Genomic DNA, 17698 nt, shown 5'->3' on the forward strand with positions numbered 1-17698 from the left:
AGTTTACACTTACATAAAGAAACAGTGGAAGAATGTTTGTAGGGGACAGGAAAGTGAGAATTGGAAGAAGTGGATAGATAGGGATAAGGGTGGTAGTGAGACTTCTCAGCACATGGCTTCTAATATTTTTATTTTTGAACTTGAAAAATATATCACCTATTGGAAAAAAAGCTTTAAAATTGTTCACCCAGATGATCTTAGAGATCTTTTTCTTTCCTTTGAGATTGTAATTTGGTAGAATGCAATTGGCCACATCTTGCGTAGCGAAATCACATAGCTCCTAATGTAGAGTTATAACACTTAGGAGACAAAATGTTCGAAAGTACTGTTTCCCAGCTACTGTGTTCGAACTGCTGTGTTCTCTGAATGTTCTTGCTGTGTCTTTGGGATAGACTCTTGGTTTGTCTCTGCCCACACACTCTATCTGATCCCCCTGCACCCATTGGTTACATATTATTGTTTCATTCCTCTAAACTAGAACCCTCCCAACAGTCATAGGAGGTATGTGTGACCTGGCATGTAAGTTGTGGCAACTGAATATTATTGTTGCTCCTTTTTCTCACTTCTGGGTCACTTTACCATAATCACAATTGGATATATTTTTTCCCAAGGATCTAGTCTCATGGTGATTACTAGAACCATGTCTTTTTTTAAATTAGTAGTTCAAAGCAAGGTCCTTGCTTTCTGCTTCCAGACGTGCTGTGGAATCTTAAGTTTATAAGATTGCTATCAGAAAATAAATGTCAGATGCAGTTTTTCATACTGTCTGTACGTTAGAATCACCTGGAGTGCTTTAAAAAAGTACTGATGCATGGGCCCCAACCCAGATCAATAAGAATAGAATCTCTGGAGATATGTCCCCAGTTGTGGGTATTTTTTAAAAGCTCCCATGTGTGAATCAGTGGTCTAAAAGTATTCCAATTAATTTAAAGATTTAGCTATCTTAAACTTTATTCTTACAGGCCTCTTCAAAAAGGGGAAGCTTGGAAACTAAAGATGATGTTCCATTTCGAAAAGTTCTTGGCACTCCAAGTAGAGGATCTATTAAAACTACACCAGGAAGTGGGATACCTGTCACCCGGACGATTCCTTCTCTGACATCTACGTCAACACCTCTTAGATCAGGGTTATTAGAAAATAGGTATGAAAGACTTCTGTTTATACTTGGTCGTTAGTTGTACCTGTTTATAAGTTTCTCTTAGGCCTTTTTGAAAGACAATTAATTTGAGGAAGAAAAGGAGGAGAATGTCTAGTGAGTAAACTCTGTTAGAGAAAGTGAAGAAAGTATGGAGTGCATTTTTGGTAGTTAATTAGAAGTTTTGTTTTTTTTTTTTGTTTTAATTAGAAGTATGTTTCTGTTAGTTACACATATTACATGTGCAGATATATAGTATATTACTTTAAATGTGGTGTAGAGAATTAGCAATAGACACAATTCCTGTCTTTAAGTATGTTAATTTACAGTTTTTGGGGGTTTTTTAAGTGTAATTTTTCTTTTAAATTGTGCTTTAGGTGAAGGTTTACCGAGCATATTAGTTTCTCATTGAACGTGTAATACACGTGTTGTTTTCCGACATAATTGCCAACACCGTGACATGTAAACACTCTCCCCTTCTCAAACGTGGGTTCCCCATTTCAATTCCTCCTGCCTTCTTGTCTTTGACCCTGGGCTGGCATGCCCATTTAGTCTCATATACATGGCTGAACTACTTGTATAATTGTTTGTTTTATGGGCCTGTCTAACCTTTGGCTGAAGCGTGAAGCTCAGAGCAACTTAGTACTAAATTAAAAGGCTGTCTGGGGGAGCTATACTCTCAGGTGGTTTATAGTTTTAATGGGTGCAGTATGACTTTTTAAATTACTTCTTTTCCTACATTTTCAACAGGACTGAAAAGAGGAAAAGAATGCTATCATCTGGCTCAGAGTTGAGCGAAGATTACCCTAAGGAAAATGATTCATCATCGTAAGTTGCCTTACGAGCCTTTATCGCACTAGATAATTATTTCTTTTATTGGTAATTATAACCACTAGGGAAGTTTGGGGAGATAGTGCTCAATTTATAGGAATTCCAAAGATAGAAGAGCAAAATTTGACAGTGTTTTGGTGACAGTAGACCATAGACTCAGTGGACAGGGGATTTTGCCATTGATACTGCTTTGGTCATTTCATTATGCTTCTCCTACACTAACTTTTATCTCCAATACCTAGAGGAGGAATAGCGGTGAAGAACTCTAAACCACTTTTTCTTGCCGGATGCTCCTTTACTGTGAACTCCTTCTCTTAAATTTTTTTTTTTTTTTTTTTTTTAACCTTATGTGAAAAAGTCAGCTTGGCCTAGGGATGAAAGGATACGAAACCTCAGTAGGTTCTAGGCAAGGAGAACTTTCAGAGGTATTTTTTGGGTTGAAAAAAAGGGGACAGACCTGCAGCAGGGAGGGCATGATCCGCTTCCCCATCATGTGAGGATTTTTTGGTCTTCCAGGGAGAAAGGGAGCCCCTGGGTGGTGTAAATAGTTGACATGCTTGGTGGCTAACCAGAGACTGGAGATTTGAGTCCACCCCGAGGTACTTCAAAAGAAAGACCTGGCAATCTATGAAATACCAGCCATTGAAAACTGTGTGAAGCACAATTCTACTCTGACACACATGCGATCAGCACGAGTCAGAATCCACTTAATGACAACTGGTTGAGAGAGTCAACGTATTATGCAGTTACCAGTTAGTTCCTCAGTTCATATCTTAACAGAAAGTAGTTGCTAATCTGCTTCCTAGGCTTACTTCTAGTACCAACTGTTAAAGATCATGTTCTCTGGAAGCAGACCCTGAGATGGAGATTAGTGTTCAAATGATTTATTAAGGAAGTGCTCCCAGAGGAGACCAGTAAGGGAGTGGGGAAAGGAAGAAGTGGAGGACAGGAAACCAGGCATGGATGTGACCTCAGACAAAAGGCATGCAAGAGTTTAGGCTTCATCCTGATTCCAGAGAGGAAATCTATTATGTAAGTTCCACCTTAGAGTTGTTCTAACATATAGCAAGGGAGCTGGGCTTCTGTACTCTAGTACCTGACCTTACTTGTGACTCTCCGAGAGTCCAAGCAAAGTATCTCTAGTAGCTTGAGGGCAGTCCTGTTAATGAGAGCCCTAGGTGCTGGCTTTTGAAGTGGGGGTCGAGATGTGGAAGAGAGGACATAAAAATGGAAATTTGGATGGAGTACCTGTGTTGTCTGCTACAAGCTTAATTTACAGTGCTGTTGTTAGGTGCCATTGAGTTGGTTCTGACTCATAGTGACCCTGTGTACAACAGAATGAAACACTGCTCAGTCCAGCGCTGTCCTCACAATCATTATGTTTGAACCCATTGTTGCAACCACCGTATCAGTCCATTTCATTGAGGATCTTCCTCTTTTTTGCCGACCCTCTACTTTACCAAGCATGATGTCCTTCTTCAGGGACTGATACCTCCTGGGATTTATGATGGTTCCCCTAAAATCAGCACATTTAATCACAGCATGAACATTTATCTGAGTGGACACTCTGCTTATGTGGGTTCAGATATTTGGGGACAATAGAGGGGAAAAAATGAGGCTTGTTTAAGAAACTTTAACTTATCTGTTCACAAACTTAAAATATTTTAATCACTATGAATTGAAATATTGTTGCCATTTGGTAAATACTGTTTCACATCCATATAAACTATCAGAACATTTTGGGTTTTTTAGTTTTTGTTTTATTCTATAAAAGTACCAAACTTGCATACTTTACCTTTTAATTGATTCTTTTGGCCTTAGTAGCTAAATTATTTTATCTGATCTTGCTTTTGGTCAAAAAAGTCTATGCAATCTTGCTGTGTCTGATTAGACTTTTATATCAAGAAAGTGCTCATTTTATCTTAATCACCAGGGTCATGAACTGGATTAGCTCTTGACTTCGTAATGAAAGGTTATTTTCATTTGCTCTAAGTATTCAGCCTCTTGAGGCTTTAACACCTTGTAGCCTAATTTTCATGCATGTATCACTCATCTCAGTGCTTGAAATGTAAATTTTTTTAGTGATAGCTTTTTAAAATTAAGAACAGTATCTGATGTTATAGTTTATATTGGTTTAAAATTATTAACAATGTTGTGCCGATTTAAAATTATTAACTGTAGGAACAACAAGGCTATGACAGATCCCTCAAGAAAGTATCTAACCAGCAGTAGAGAGAAACAGCTGAGTTTGAAGCAGTCAGAAGAGAATAGGACATCAGGTAAGTGTTTGGTCTTTATAAAGACACTCAATTATTATGTGTTATATTCTGTTAGACTAGAAATAAAGACCTAAATCAGGACATATCTCTCTGCATTATTCAGGAATACTACATAATTCAGTACTAGTTATTGGCCACCAACTTGTACCCAGTACTTGGCTAGATATCTTAAAGTATTAGAAAGATAAGGGAACTTTTATCTCTTTGCAAGGAATCTAGTCTTTACCCTCTTCTTTACTGTTTGCCTAGAATTAAGCTCTTTCATTGTCAAAGTGCCTAGACCATAGGATGAACCAGAGGAGTTAAAGTGGTTGAAATGAAAGTTTATCAGCGTTGCTACTTATTAGAAGCTCCAGGAGAAAATGTTGAAATTAATGCCTAAAGCAGTGATTTACGCTTAAAAATTTATACCTTATTTTTTAAAAAATAAAAGTTGATCTGTCCTTGAATTTTTGTATTTCTCCACACTTAGCGTCTCTCTGATCCTCTGAAATCCTTAGACACTCAAATACTTTGTACTGATTTGAATATTACATCAGCTGAAATTAAATTGAAGCAAGCTCAAATACAGCGTGAGCTTGAGAAATTGGTAATTTAAGAGAATCCAATAGATAAGGACTCTAGGAACCACTCCTTTGAGTGGTTTAGGATTGTGACATTGGACCCCTACAGAAGGAAGTGTCTCTAATGTAATTCTTAACTCTGAAGTAAATAATACTTACATGATATAAACCCTACCCTACTGGTTTTTTAACTTTTAAAATCAACTGATAGATAGAACATACCACACCCGTTGCTGTCGAGTCAATTACTCATGGAGACCCTATAGGACAGAGTAGAACTACCCCGTAGAGCTTCCAGGGAGCAGCTGGTGGATTCGAACTGCTGGCCTTTTGTTTAGCAGCTGAACTCTTAACCACTGCACCACCAGGGCTCCAGATAGAACATAGAAGACTTAAAAATGTTGTAAGCATTAACAGTGTTGAAGTTAAGGCACATGTGTAGAAAAGAAGAGAGAGAAAGAAGTGGGTGTTCAAGTGATAAAAAGGGCCATGGAATAAAACGTAGATGTTTCAAGTGTGTTAAAGTTACAGAGTTAATCAGGAGTAGAACTAAAGTAGCATGATTAATAATGGGTTAGAGAGAGGAGACATAGCAGCGATGTGAGATATTTCTAATTTTTCATAATAGGGACTCAGTTGATATTGTTTAAAATAAATAAATCAGGAAATAGTACCATATTATTTAAAGCTACAGAGGAAATTAGAAAAACTAAATATAAAAGGGGTTAGAAACTAAAAGCAGAACTTATAAAGCTATAGTGGAGGGAGTATTGCTTTGTTATTATAATCTTTTTTTTGCTATTTTAAGCTTTTATCGTTTATATATGTTACTTTGACAAAAAGAAGAAAAAAATAAATATAGATAGGCCCAGTGGTAAAAACCAAAACCAAACCCAGTGCCATCGAGTCGATTCTGACTCATAAGGACCCTATAGGACAGAGTAGAACTGCCCCCATAGAGTTTCCAAGGAGTGCCTGGCAGATTCGAACGGCCAGCCCTTTGGTTAGGAGCCATAGCACTTAACCACTATGCCACCAGAGTTTCCCAGGCCCAATGGTGTAATTTTATTATTAAATGAACTTGAGTAACTGACTTAGAAATTAATTGTTTTCCTGTGTTCATTTGTTTTATAGGACTTTTACCTTTGCAGTCATCATCCTTTTATGGTAGCAGAACTGGATCCAAAGACTACTCTTCTGGCAGCACTAACGTAGACAGGTATGCATTGGTTACATGCCTTGTGAAGAGCTTGAAGAGCTTTCTTTGGATAATTGAATGATGATCCAAAGACTACTCTTCTGGCAGCACTAACGTAGACAGGTATGCATTGGTTACATGCCTTGTGAAGAGCTTGAAGAGCTTTCTTTGGATAATTGAATGATGGGATAGGCTGTGCATTATGCTGGAAGTGAATACGCTAATTTAAAATAATGAAATAGATAAGAGAATCATAGAATTGTGACATTTTAGTTAGAAAGTACTCTAGAAATGTTTTAGTTCAAGCTTTTCTTTTTTTAATTTTTTGGCAGTTGAATAAACTGAGGTCTAGGGAGAGAGATTCCTGGTTACTGTGAACATGTCATTGTGCTAGCCAAGATGTCCTGCCTGGCACATTAGTGTCTAAATAAATGCCTTAAAAATTAAGAAAAATTCTCTACTTCTGTGTGCTACAAAATGGCCTTCAACTTCTGTTGTACCTCGAGTTACTACTTGGTATTTATCCCGGAAATAAGAACAAGTGATGGGAAGAAATGAACAAGGAGAGGTTTATACTTCGTGTAAAGCAGTTGGCTGCTAAACAGGAAAAGAACATCCGTGCATGTCTGGTGGAGGAAGCTGCTCAGAGTGGAGCTCATACCCTCTCAGGGACTTGCCTTGATGCATATGCTTTTGAAGAACTGTTCCCAGACTGAAAGGAGAAAGAGGCCCTGCTTGAAACTCCTGTAATAGAAGACAGATTTGTAATTTTAGCAGAAAAATATACAATTCCTCTGCCAATGCTTCCTGGTATTCCAACGGCAATTATATTGTGCTCTGGGACATGTAAAATGACATCAGACCTCATCTTACTTTGGGGGAGCAGGGGTAAAGGATAATCAGCATCAGCCGAAAGCTGATTCCTATAAGGTGGAGGTCAAACACACCTCCATTCTTCAACCTTTTTACCAATTCTGACACCAGCCATCACTCCCACAGCACTCTACTTCTCTGCTGAGGTTGATAATTTGTTGCAAGTCACATAGAACTCACAGACAATACTCACTATTATGGCGTTTATTAGAAAAGTAACAGGTTACAATTCAGGATCAGGATCAACTTGGAAGTAACAGGAACAGCTCAGGATATAGTTCTTTGATCTGGACAGCTTCTTCTCTACCACCACAGGGCCCAGCTTGGACCTGGCCTCTGCCCTGCTCAGGCAAGTGTTAGAGCTCTTTAGCTTGGCCATTAAGACCTCACCCCACCAGGAAGCCTCCCGTCTGAAGGTGCTCAGCTCTCTTGCTCTGCTCCATGGGCCCAGTGAGCTTAGCCCCACTAACAAGTGCCCAGAGGCACTCCATTTTGCCAGGAAGCCTCCTGCCCAAAGGCGCTTGGCTCTTTCGGTCTATGGATCCGCAAACCCACTGTAGCCACCTGCTGACAAGTGTAAGAATATATTAACAGCATATTATTGACCAGAATCTTCACAAAATAATTTTCAGTGAAGTAAAAATTCCATACTGTACAAAAAAAAACAAAAAACCCTTTTTTAAAAAATGAAAGCTTTACATCATTGAATATGTTTTATTGGATAAGGATAATCTGAAATTTAGCTGTTGATAGCTTAAAATTTTTTTTTGAGATTATTGGATTTGAATACACGACAGTTATTAAGCACTTACCAAGAAGGTGTGATCATGGAATGCACCACAGAGAAGAGAAGGTAAATGTAAAAAGCAAGGGTAATATTGGTGTATAACATATATGCTGTTGTTTGGTGCTGTTGAGTTGATTTTGACTCATAGCGACCCCATGTGACAGAGTAGAACTTCCCCATAGGGTTTTCTAGACTATAATTTTCATGGTAGCAGATTATCAGGTCTTTTTTACTGGATGGGCTCAAACCTACAACTTTTCGGTTAGCAGTGAAGGCTCAACTGTTAGGCCACCAAGGCTCCTTATATACTATATGAAAACTGAAACCAAAACCATTGCCATCGAGTCAATTCCGACTCATATCAACCCTACAGTCAGAGTAGAACTGCCCCATAGGGTTTCCAAGGAGTGGCTGGTAGATTGGAACTGCTGACTTAACCATGTGTCATATAAAAAAACAAACAAACAAACCCATCGCTATGGAGGCAATTCTCACTCATTAGCGACCCTATAGGACAGAATGGAATTGCCCCATACGGTTTTCAAGGAGCATCTGGTGGATTATAACTGCTGGCCTTTTTGGTCAGCAGCCAAGCTCTTAACTGCTGTACTACCAGGGCTGTATATAATGACCTATTATATCATATTTTGGTTTTTTTTATATAATTTAAAGTGGGAAAAATATCTTGATTATTCAAGTAAAATGATTGGGGTGAAGTAAAGAATTTGATATTGTATATTTAGGAGTATTCAATCTAGGGTGCGCACACAGCAATGAAAAGTGGAATTTTGCACTTTATGTGCTTGCGATTTACATCTGTAGTGGTAACTAAGTTATTTAAATATAAGAGAGAGGAAAGTTGGTATGTTTCTGCTTGTTAGAGGACTTTTAAAGGAATCTAAGTAAAAAAAAAAAACTAAATTTAGTTTGTAAATTATTTATTAAACACAATACAAATTTCTTCTCGAGGCTAATAGAATGACCATATACATTCCATGTAGAAGTGATTGAGAAAAGAAATTTCTTTCATATAAAACTGCACTCAAAGGTAAGGTGAATATTTCGAGGTCAGTAAGAAAACTAATCCTGAACAAAGACTTAAGTCATAAGACACATGGACAGAAGAGTCTGGAGTCATGTATTGAGGGCTGGGACTTCAAAACCAACATAAAATTGGGAACTGAGCATGACCCCAGACCAGGACTTGTTTTCTTATATGAAGTTGCACGAAGCTGGGTTTCTAGAACTGCTCTCTACGTTAGTAAATGAGGGCAAATACCTCTACAACTACTGGGGCTTGCAACTATAAATGTGCTACTTGCCCGATGTTCCCTAAGGAGAGAGCAAAGACATGAAAATGGAAATTACAGTGACCGGCATCTGCTTTAATGTTACCTATATAGGAGTAAGAATTATTAACTCTTCGTATATAGTCCCCTGCAGCTTAGAGGGCCAGCCTGTGCAACTACTAAGCATTTGTCAAGAAGGCGTGGTCATAGAATGCATCACAGACACAAGATGGTAAATGTAGATGAAATGAAGAGGCCATGTCTTAATAGTATTCTGAAAGAAAAGACTAAGGAGAATGAAAGCAAGGAAATAGTCAAAGAAATTATGGGTGAAAATGCAGGAAGTCCTCACACTGAAAGCTTCAACAGACAGCAAACAGCAAATACTTAAAAAAAAAAAAAATCCATATTGTGGAAGATAATGGGTAAAGATAGACTAAAAGGCTACCAGAGAGAAAATTTATCCACTATAAAAGATAACAGTTGCACCCAATGACAGGCCTGCAAGATACATAAAACAGACTTTATCAGCATTGAAAAGTGAGATAGACAGCTCCACAATAATAGTAGGAGACTTCAACACACCACTTTCGGTGAAGGACAGGACATCCAGAAAGAAGCTCAGTAAAGACACGGAAGATGTAAATGCCACAGTCAACCAACTTGACCTCACAGACATGTACAGAACACCCCACCCAACAGCAACCAAGCATACTTTCTTCTCTAGTGCACATGGAACATTCTCTAGAATAGACCACATATTAGGTCATAAAGCAAGCCTTAGCAGAATCCAGAACACTGAAATATTACAAAGCATCTTCTCTGACCATAAGGCCATAAAAGTGGAAATCAATAACAGGAAAAGCAGGGAAAAGAAATCAAACACTTGGAAACTGAACAATACCCTGCTCAAAAAAGACTGGATTATAGAAGACATTAAGGATGGAATAAAGAAATTCAGAGAATCCAGTGAGAATGAAAACACTTCCTATAAGAACCTTTGGGACACAGGAAAAGCGGTGCTGAGAGGCCAATGTATATCAATAAATGCACACGTCCAAAAAGAAGAAAGGGCCAAAATCAAAGAATTATCTCTACAACTTGAACAAATAGAAAGAGAGCAACAAAAGAAACCCATAGGCACCAGAAGAAAACAAATAATAAAAATTAGAGCTGAACTAAATGAAATAGAAAACAGAAAAACAATTGAAAGAATTAACAAGACCAAAAGGTGGTTTTTTGAAAAACTCAACAAAATTGATAAACCACTGGCCAAACTGACAAACGAAAAACAGGAGAGGAAGCAAGTAACCCAAATAAGAAATGAGATGGGCGATATTAAAACAGACCCAACTGAAATTAAAGGAATCATATCAGATTACTATGAAAAACTATACTCAAATTTGAAAACCTAGAAGAAATGGGTGAATTCCTAGAAACACACTACCTCCCTAAACTAACACAAACAGAGGTAGAACAACTAAATACACCCATAACAAAAGAAGAGATTGAAAAGGTAATCAAAAAACTCCCAACAAAAAAAAGCCCTGGTCCAGATGGCTTCACTGCAGAGTTCTACCAAACTTTCAGAGAAGAGTTAACACCAGTACTACTAAAGGTATTTCAGAGTATAGAAAAAGATGGAATACTACCAAACTCATTCTATGAAGCCACCATATCCCTTATTACCAAAACCAGGTAAAGACACCACAAGAAAAGAAAATTATAGACCTATATCCCTCATGAATGTAGATGCAAAAATCCTCAACAAAATTCTAGCCAATAGAATTCTACAACATATCAAAAAAATAATTCACCATGACCAAGTGGGTTTCATATCAGGTTTGCAGGGATGGTTCAACGTTAGAAAAACAATTAATGTAATCCACCACTTAAAACAAAAGACAAGAATCACATGATTTTATCAATCGATGCAGAAAAGGCATTTGACAAAGTTCAACACTCATGATAAAAACTCTTAGCAAAATAGAAATAGAAGGAAAATTTCTCAACATAATAAAGGACATTTATACTAAGCCAACAGCCAACATCACCCTAAATGGAGAGAGCCTGAAAACATTCCCATTGAGATTGGGAACCAGACAAGGATGCCCTGTATCACCACTCTTACTCAACAATGTGCTGGAAGTCCTACCCAAAGCAATTAGGCTAGGTAAAGAAATAAAGGGCATCCAGATTGGCAAGGAAGAAGTCAAAGTATCTCTATTTGCAGATCACATGATCTTATACACAGAAAACCGTAAGGAACCCTCCAGAAAACTACTGAACCTAATAGAAGAGTTCAGCAGAGTATCAGGATACAAGATAAACATACAAAAATCAGTTGGATTTCTTTACACCAACAAAAACAACATCGAAGAGGAAATCACCAAATCAATGCCATTTACAGTAGCCCCCAAGAAGATAAAATACTTAGGAATAAACCTTACCAGAGATGTAAAAGACTTATACAAAGAAAACTACGGTACACTTCTGCAAGAAACCAAAAGAGCGTTACATAAGTGGAAGAACATACCTTGCTCCTGGATAGGAAGACTTAACATTATAAAAATGTTTATTCTACCAAAAGTGATCTATACATTTAATGCAATTCCGATCCAAATTCCAAAGATATTTTTTAATGAGATGGAGAAACAAATCACCAACTTCATATGGAAGGGAAAAAGGCCACAGATAAGTAAAGCATTACTGAAAAAGAAGAACAAAGTGGGAGGCCTTACTTTACCTGATTTTAGAGCTTGTTATACCGCCACAGTAGTCAAAACAGCCTGGTACTGGTACAACAACAGATACATGGACCAATGGAACAGAATTGAGAATCCAGACATAAATCCATCCACGTATGAGCAGTCGATATTTGACAAAGGCCCCAAAACAGTTAAATGGGGAAAAGACAGTCTTTTTAACAAATGGTGCTGGCATAACTGGATATCCATCTACAAAAAAAGGAAACAAGACCCATACCTCACTCCATGCACAAAAACTAACTCAAAATGGATCAAAGACCTAAATATAAACTCTAAAACGATAAAGATCATGGAAGAAAAAATAGGGACAACGTTAGAAGCCCTAATACATGGCATAAACAGTATACAAAACATTATAAAGAATATAGAAGAAAAACTAGATAACTGGGAGCTCCTAAAAATCAAACACGTATGCTCATCCAAAGACTTCACCAAAAGAGTAAAAAGACTACCTACAGACTGGGAAAAAGTTTTTAGCTATGACATTTCTGATCAGCGCCTGATCTCTAAAATCTAAACGATACTGCAAAAACTCAACTGCAAAAAGACAAATAACCCGATTAAAAAATGGGCAAAAGATAGGAATAGACACTTCACTAAAGAAGACGTTCAGGTAGCTAACAGATATATGAGGAAACGTTCACGATCATTAGCCATTAGAGAAACGCAGATCAAAACTACAATGAGATTTCATCGCACTCCAGCAAGGCTGGCATTAATCCAAAAAACACAAAAGAATAAATGTTGGACAGGCTGTGGAGATATTGGAACACTTATGCACTGCTGGTGGGAATGTAAAATGGTACAACCACTTTGGAAATTGATTTGGCGCTTCCTTAAAAAGCTAGAAATAGAACTACCGTACGATCCAGTAGTCCCACTCCCTGGAATATATCCTAGAGAAATAAGAGCCTTTACGTGAACAGATATATGCACACCCATGTTTATTGCAGCACTGTTTACAATAGCAAAAAGATGGAAGCAACCAAGGTGCCCATCAATGGATGAATGGATAAATAAATTATGGTATATTCACAATGGAATACTAAACAAAAAAAAAAAAAAAACCCAGTGCAGTCAAGTCGATTCCAACTCATAGTGACCCTTTGAGTGTGAGACGTAGCTCAGTCGTAGAATGGAACACTATGCATCGATAAAGAACAGCGAGGAATCTGTGAAACATTTCATAACATGGAAGAACCTGGAAGGCATTATGCTGAGTGAAATTAGTCAGTTGCAAAAGGACAAATATTGCATAAGACCACTATTATAAGAACTTGAGAAATAGTTTAAACTGAGAAGAAAATATTCTTTTGTGGTTACGAGAGGGGGGAGGGAGGGAGGGTGGAAGAGGGGTACTCACTAATTAGATAGTAGATAAGAACTGCTTTAGGTGAAGGGAAAGACAGCACACAACACAGAGGAGGTCAGCACAATTGGACTAAACCAAAAGCAAAGAAGTTTCCTGAATAAGTTGAATGCTTCAAAGGCCAGTGTAGCAGGGGCAGAGGTCTGGGAACCATGGTTTCAGGGGACATCTAAGTCAATTGGCATAATAAAATCTATTAAGAAAACATTCTGCATCCCACTTTGAAGAGTGACATCTGGGGTCTTAAACGCTAGCAAGCAGCCATCTAAGAGGCATCGATTGGTCTCAGCCCACCTGGATCAAACGAGAATGAAGAACACCAAAGACACAAGGTGATTATGAGCCCAAGAGACAGAAAAGGCCACATGAACCAGAGACTACATCATTCTGAGACCAGAAGAACTAGATGGTGCCTGGCTACAACTGATGACTGCCCCGACAGGGAACACAGCGGGGAACCCCTGAGGAAGCAGGAGAGCAGTGGGATAAAACCCCAGATTCTCATAAGACCAGACTTAATGGTCTGACTGAGACTGGAAGGACCTCGGTGGTCATGGCCCCCAGACATTCTGTTGGCCCAGGACAGGAACCATTCCTGAAGCCAACTCTTCAGACATGGATTGGACTGGACGATGGGTTCGAGAGTGATGCTGGTGAGCAGTGAGCTTCTTGGATCAGGTGGACACTTGAGACTATGTTCGCGTTTCCTGCCTGGAGGGGAGATGAGAGGGTGGAGGTGGTTAGAAGGCGGTGAAATGGACACAGAAAGAGAGAGTGGATGGAGATTGTGGGCTGTCTCATTAGGGGGAGAGTAGTTGGGAGTGTGTAGCAAGGTGTATATGGATTTTTGTGTGAGAGACTGACTTGATTTGTAAACTTTCACTTAAAGCACAATAAAAATTATTTAAAAAAGAAAACAGTTATGGACCTAAGGTGTGACAAATAAAACCATAACCATGGTTATGATTTTTATTTAAAAAAAAAAAAAGAAAGCTAACACGTGTTGGTGAGGATGTGTAGGTATTCGAACCTTCAACAATTGCTGTGGGAATGCAAAATGGTACTGTGCTATGAAAAACAGTTTGATGGTGCCTTAAAAATTTGAACAGAGAACTATCATATGACCCAGCAGTCCCTATCCTACGTATATATATCCAAAACAATTAAAGCCAGAACGCAAACAGAAACCTGTACACCAGTGTTCGATGTAGCGCTATGACAATAGTCAAAAGGTGGAAACATACTAAATGGCCATCAGCAGATGAACAGATAAACAAAATGCGGTATACATATACAGTGGAGTATTACTCGACCATAAAGAAAAGTGAAGTACTGATGCATGCCACAACAGTGATGAACCTTGAAAACATCATGCTGAGTGAAATAAGTCAGTCACAAAAGGACAAATACTACGTGCTCTCATTTATATTGTCTTCAGTGAATCTACTAGGGAAAAAAAAGTAGCTTTCAAAAATTGTTTTGTTTCTTCATTATTCTTTTTCGTAGGACTAATGTTCCAAGCCAAACCCCTTCTGCCAAAAGAAGTTTAGGATTTCTTCCTCAGCCAGCCCCTCTTTCTGTTAAAAAACTGAGATGTAACCAGGATTATACTGGCTGGAACAAACCAAGAGTGCCCCTCTCCTCTCATCCACAGCAACAACTGCAGGGGTAGGTAAATTCTTTTATTTTGCTTTATTTTCATAAGATGAATTATCTGAGGTGTTTTTTTTTTGTTTTGTTTTATGTAAAGAACGGTATTGAAAAGAGTCATATTAACTATAGTTCTAAAATATTTAGAGATGAGCTTTCTTATTAAAGGCTTATCACTTATCCATAATGTTAAGTACCTTATCTAGCTCCAATCACTGAATTTTAGAATATATATATTGACAGCACTGGGTTGGGTATACACATATATAGTATTTTGTAAAGCAGAAAACGTCTGTTCTCCTGCCTGTTCCCACACTTTATCCTACTTCTGGTACACCTTCAACATAAAATATTTATATTCTTCCCAATCCCTTCATGCTTGTATTTTTAATAACCACACAAAAATCAGATCATAATATAATAACTGTAATAATAATAGTAGCTATCTTACATAAGGAAACGCTGGTGGCGTAGTGGTTAAGTGCTACAGCTGCTAACCAAAGGGTCGGCAGTTCGAATCCACCAGGCGCTCCTTGGAAACTCTATGGGGCAGTTCTACTCTGTCCTATAGGGTCGCTATGAGTCGGAATCGACTCAACAGCACTGTATTTGTTTTTTTTTTTTTTTTCGTTATCTTACATAAAGTGCTTATGTGCCAGATATAGTGTGCTAAGGGCTTACATTTGTTTTTTTCTTTAAACCCTCTTAACAGCTCTATGAGGTAAAGAAAAAATGTATTAAAAACCTCTTTGGATAGATAAAGTAACTAAGGCTTAGAGAAGTTAATTAACTTGCCCAAGGTGGTACAGGCAGTAATACAGCAGAAATAAATACAGGCGGTTGAACTCCAGTTGCATTCTTAACTACTACGCTTCTTAACTGCTACACTTCTCTGTTCCCTGATTTTTTTACTCCACATGAACTATGGGAATCCTTATATGTTAGTATCTAAATGTATAAGGTTGATTTAGTTTTAAACCACATGGATTTAGGCTTTCCATTTTTTCACAGTTACAATCCAGACTATAATGAATATCTTTATACATATATACATATGTTTTTAATACTTGGTCGGAATATTTCTATAGCACAAATTCTTGGAAGTGGAATTGTTAAGGCTAAGGAAGACACTTTAAATTTTTTTAATATTCTTACCAAATTGCCCTCCCAAATCTACCAGTTTGTTTTTAATCTCACTCAGATTATTGCTTTATAGCAGCTTTACACTTACCTCTATAGTTAAATGAGTGGTGTCCGCCATAATAATTTATGTGTTTCATAGGTTAGCAGAAAACAACATAAAATTTGCAGTGAAAACATTTCATTTTTTTCTGCTTACCTGTTGATTTCTCTAATCTTTACCTTTTCTTGGCCCATCTTTTACAATCTTTGCCTTCTGGTTTAATACTTAATTTCCTTTGTTTATTCTGATTGACCTGCCTCAATTTATTATATTGCTGTCTTCTTACTGCACAGCATTTTTATTTGACCTCATCCATCTGCTTTTCTGACCGTTCTACATCCAGGTCTTGTCTGTCAACCCTGATTATATTTGTCTCATTTTCCTTTTGCCTCTTCTCATGTATTTTATAGTCTACCTCTGGCCTCTGTCATTCATTCCTTTCATAGTTCTTTGACTGTGACTTCTTGAGGTGGCCACCCTTGGTGCTCCAGACTATCTGTCTGGTTCTAGTGTTTCTTTCGTTTCTGTACAGTGCCAGTGCCCATCCCTAGAATCACTGCTTTCCATTTTGTAATACTTTTTCTGGAATTACAGTGTAGTATTTCAAGTAGGCCAAGTAACCAAGACTAAGAACTCTTAAAGCAGCTCTACAGGATAATGGAGGCTATTAACTCTAATTCTCCTCATACATCCTCTAAAATACAAACAAAAAAGCCATAAAATTAACAAGGAGTGAAAATAAAAGTACACATACCCTTCAGCATATAAAAAACAGGCTTATGTCAGAGATATGGTGGGTTTAGTTTCAGGCCGCTGCAATAAAGCAAATAATCGCAGTAAAGCCAGTCACATGAATTTTTTTTGGTTTCCCAGTGCATATAAAAGTTATGTTTCTATTATACTGTAGTCCGTTAAGTGTGCGATACCATTATGTCTAAAAAAACAATGTACCTATCTTAATTTAAAAAAAACTTCTTTGCTAAAAAATGCTAAGCATCATCTGAGCCTTCAGCAAGTAATAGTCTTTTTGCTGGTGGAGAGTCTTGCCTTGATGTTGATGCCTGCTGACTGATCAGAGTGATAGTTACTGAAGGTTGGGGTGGCTGTGACAATTTCTTAAGTGAATTTCTTAAGACAGTTTCTTAAACTAAGACATTGATTGACTCTTCCTTTGACGAAAGATTTCTCTTGAGCATTTGATGCTGTTTGATAGCATTTTACCCACAGCAGAACTTCTTCCAAAATTGGAGTCAGCCCTCTCAGACCCTTCCGCTGCTATATCGACTAAGTTTATGTAATATTCAGAAATCCTTTGTTGTCGTTTTAACAGTGTTCATAGCATCTTCACCAGGAGTAGAGTCCATCTCAAGAAACTGCTTTCTTTGCTCGTCCATAAGAAGCAACTCCTCATCTATTAAAGTTTTATCATGAGATTACAGCAACTCAGTCATACATCTTTAGGCTCCATGTCTAATTCTAGTTCTTTTGCTATTTCCACCACATCTGCAGTTACTTCCTCCACTGAACTCTGCAACCCCTCAGTGTCATCCATGAGGGTTGGAATCAACTTTTGCAGACTCCTGTTAATGTTGGTATTTTGACGTCCTCCCATGAATCATGAATGCTCTTAATGGCGTCTAGAATGGTGAATGCTTTCCAGAGGTTTTCAGTTTACTTTTTCCAGATCCATTAGAGGAATCATTATCTATGGTGGCTATAGGCTTACAAAATGTATTTAATAACACTTGAAAGTCAAAGTTACTCGATCCATGG

The 17698-nt window shown here is 37.9% G+C and overlaps 1 protein-coding gene across 4 annotated transcripts in view; it reads left to right on the forward strand.

Annotated features, from left to right (window-relative positions):
* The window catches only part of USP37 (ubiquitin specific peptidase 37), an 83861-nt gene that overhangs the window by 16801 nt on the left and 49362 nt on the right, over positions 1–17698 (forward strand). For all 4 annotated transcript variants that reach the window (XM_023541535.2, XM_003406061.4, XM_023541531.2 and 1 more), the window contains 5 exons: positions 963–1141; positions 1886–1963; positions 4148–4245; positions 5943–6027; positions 14599–14760. In XM_023541535.2, coding sequence (XP_023397303.1) covers positions 963–1141; positions 1886–1963; positions 4148–4245; positions 5943–6027; positions 14599–14760 — 602 coding nt within the window. The remainder of the gene's footprint in view (positions 1–962; positions 1142–1885; positions 1964–4147; positions 4246–5942; positions 6028–14598; positions 14761–17698) is intronic.

Source organism: Loxodonta africana, chromosome 6, assembly GCF_030014295.1.
Source record: "Loxodonta africana isolate mLoxAfr1 chromosome 6, mLoxAfr1.hap2, whole genome shotgun sequence".
Classification (NCBI taxonomy): Eukaryota; Metazoa; Chordata; class Mammalia; order Proboscidea; family Elephantidae; genus Loxodonta; species Loxodonta africana.